The sequence below is a fragment of the Mytilus galloprovincialis genome, chromosome 2, assembly GCF_965363235.1.
Source record: "Mytilus galloprovincialis chromosome 2, xbMytGall1.hap1.1, whole genome shotgun sequence".
NCBI lineage: Eukaryota > Metazoa > Mollusca > Bivalvia > Mytilida > Mytilidae > Mytilus > Mytilus galloprovincialis.
The window spans coordinates 1,377,496-1,380,323 of NC_134839.1; the positions used below are offsets into that span (position 1 = coordinate 1,377,496).

The 2,828-nt window shown below is 33.1% G+C and overlaps 1 protein-coding gene across 1 annotated transcript; it reads right to left on the bottom strand.

The window, feature by feature from the left end:
- Positions 1 to 1,134: 1,134 nt before the first annotated feature.
- On the bottom strand, positions 1,135 to 2,621 carry LOC143062651 (sulfiredoxin-1-like). The gene is made up of 2 exons (XM_076234338.1): positions 2,011 to 2,621; positions 1,135 to 1,484 (listed from the first exon to the last, which is right to left on the bottom strand). Exons 1-2 carry the CDS (start codon positions 2,338 to 2,340, stop codon positions 1,281 to 1,283), a joined length of 534 nt encoding a protein of 177 aa, XP_076090453.1. The 5' UTR covers positions 2,341 to 2,621; the 3' UTR covers positions 1,135 to 1,280.
- Between the last annotated feature and the right edge of the window lie 207 nt (positions 2,622 to 2,828).

The window sequence follows — 2,828 nt, forward strand, 5'->3', positions numbered from 1 at the left end:
CAATGGATGAATTTAATGTGTCAATCAATGGCCACAGCCACACTGTTTTGAATTTCATTCTAATAGTTTTTAAAAAGTTTTTCTTTTCAATAGATGCAAAATATATAAAGAAAATAAATCAGGATGCTGTTATTTCAAGTGATGTCAAATTTGTTAAAAACGCCTTTTCTTAATTCGTAACTAAGAATGATCATAACCAGAGCTGTGTTTCTTGTTTTAAAATGAATTCTCCGCTTTTGAGAAATTTATATTGTTATTGAATTTAACCGCTTATAACTATTTGCCTCTTGGTTAATTTTATACATTATATTTAAGTAACAGTGACTGGTTACTTAATTTTGTATTGGTTTTTTTTTTTCTCGATTCGTTTCAATTTTACGACCATCACAACTTTAAGTTACGACCATCCTGAACATTTTTGTAGTTTTAGTTACGACCATCATGCTCGAAATATTAAATGACTATTTTATGAAAATTATAATGTTTTTATGTATCAAATTTTGTTTCAATATCAACGCACTAACGATTAGTATGTATGAGACAAGCGGTTTGGCTCCTCAGTTTGGCTCAAATAAATCTTTGACTGCACGAAAATCGGAAAAGAAAAATTTATCCCTAGAGTTGTCTCCCATTTTCGGACGGTCGTAACTTTAAGTTACGACATCCGCTTACCACCAGTGTTAAGTGATCTCGAAAATAAAAGGCTAAAATTCTGTGCTGTATTAAAATTCATAATCCCTATCACCAGACTAAAGCTACCGAACAATAAGCCAGTGAGCAATAAGATGCATCAAGCTAGCGAACAATAAGCCAGCGAACAATAAACCAGCGAACATTAAGAAAACGCGCCAACATGATCGTCACATGTTTAAATTTATTGCTCCACGTAAATAAACAATCTGCCTATTATTGTGGCGTTTATATCCTTATGTTTATTATGTAAATGATATCGGTGGCTTGTCACTATATTGTCCGTTAAATTAATTCATTTATGACTTGTCTTAACTCGAGCCGGTCTTTGTAAATTGTAGCATTTACAAATCATTCAAATGTTCGTGAATATAAATTGTTACTATAACAATGATGACCCCTTGAACGTATGGGTCCCTGACAAACATATATAACAAACAAATGTTATAAAAGCATACATAAATATTATTTAATACATTGAATATCACAGATCAAAATGCTTCCAACTCAAATAGATAGTAATTTAATTAAGTTACTCCTACTCATGTTAAGAGATTTGGAGGGATCATCCAAAACACGTCCCAATTACTCTATAACAGATCAGGAGTAGATCCTCCGAGATACGTCCGAAGGTCATTTATAGTTGACCTGAACAATTTACAAGGAATTGTTTCTCTCTGAAGCCTCTTATATGCCTCAAATCTATGACACCCTCCAAAAGAATAAAAATAATTGCCTCCGTTTCTTCCCTCTATCCACAGAACGTCGATTGGTGGAACTTTCTCTTCATTCTCCTAAAATATATTTTGAAAATGTTTGAAATGTATTAAAATGTATAAAACAACTTTCAAATTGTTTACTTACTAAACTTTTCCCACCCTCAGTTCCTCACTCGTGACCTTTGTTTTTGTGACACTTGACCCAAACAGGAAATTTCTAATTGTGAATGATTTTTTTCCGGAATAGACCAAATAGCGATAAGGCGTTATCCTCTTCGTTTTCTTATCAAAGTGTAGTAGTACTCAGATATGTTGTTCGTTGAGATTTAGTAGAAAATTTTATATGGTGCTCATTCTTGTAATTATTCAAAAGATACCATTCGAAAGTCAAGTTATAAACAAGAAAAAAGCCGAAAATTACAAACTGAAATAGGTCTTCAAATTTCTTTCCCACACTCGTGCCACGTGACACACAGGCACTTGTCTAAATCATATTTGTTTTTCCTATTTAACTTTTAAAGTGTTATATTATTTTAATGGTATTATACATGAATTTTTTTCTTAGACAAGTGCCTGTGAGCCACCACCCATTTTGATATACCTGTATCGTATGCATAAGAGAGTCTACCTTCTCCTCTTCTAAGATGGACGGTATTGGCCGGATGATAACATTTAATGGTACATTGTGAACTTCCTCAATATGAGCTGCATGCACTGTTTTGTCATTGTATGTGTTTGGTGTTGACATGCCAGTATTTACAGAACAAGTATCTGAGAGTTTCAGCGAGACCGGAAATCCTGAAGTAGCTAAATTATAAGGTGTATACAATACTTCAGCTGTTTTGGTCGGAAAATAATTCAACCAGAATGAAAATGTCAGAAAAGAAAAAATGATAAGATTATTCACTGTTAGTGACAAATAGGTAATCATTTAAATGTATTTTGACATTTCAACACGTGTACGGCTGATGTAAACATTATAAATGGGCTACGTGATTGGCTGTAAATAAATATTCCGGACAATGGTATAACCATGTGTACAGTAAAATATTTACCTATTCTTCACCCTTCAAGAGTGGTATATGTGTTAAATTCATAGATAGTCAGTTATGGTAAGATCTAACGTTTACAAGTATTCTTCATTTTTCTGATTTATCTTGACATTCTCTTGTCACCTTCGCATTTAAGTGTTTACATGTTTGAATTGAGAAGTCTCGAAAACGTTAGTTTTGTTGTCTACACGTAGAAAATTTATCCCCGTTGTTTTTCGGTGATTGCAATTATACATTGATTTATATTCTATAAATTGTATACATATGCTACCACTCACATAAATTCCAATCGTGCAAGACCCTCATGAGTAGTCAACGTCGTTAAAAACAACCCTAGCCGTCGCACCCACATATGACTAAACCCTTG

What these genes read in the sequence shown, in the direction of transcription:
- LOC143062651 (XM_076234338.1), bottom strand. Translation starts at nt 2,340, where the DNA reads ATGATTACCTATTTGTCACTAACAGTGAATAATCTTATCATTTTTTCT. An exon ending in CTCTTATGCATACGATACAG is followed by an intron (nt 1,485 to 2,010) that starts GTATATCAAAAT and finishes AATATATTTTAG; the next exon opens with GAGAATGAAGAGAAAGTTCC.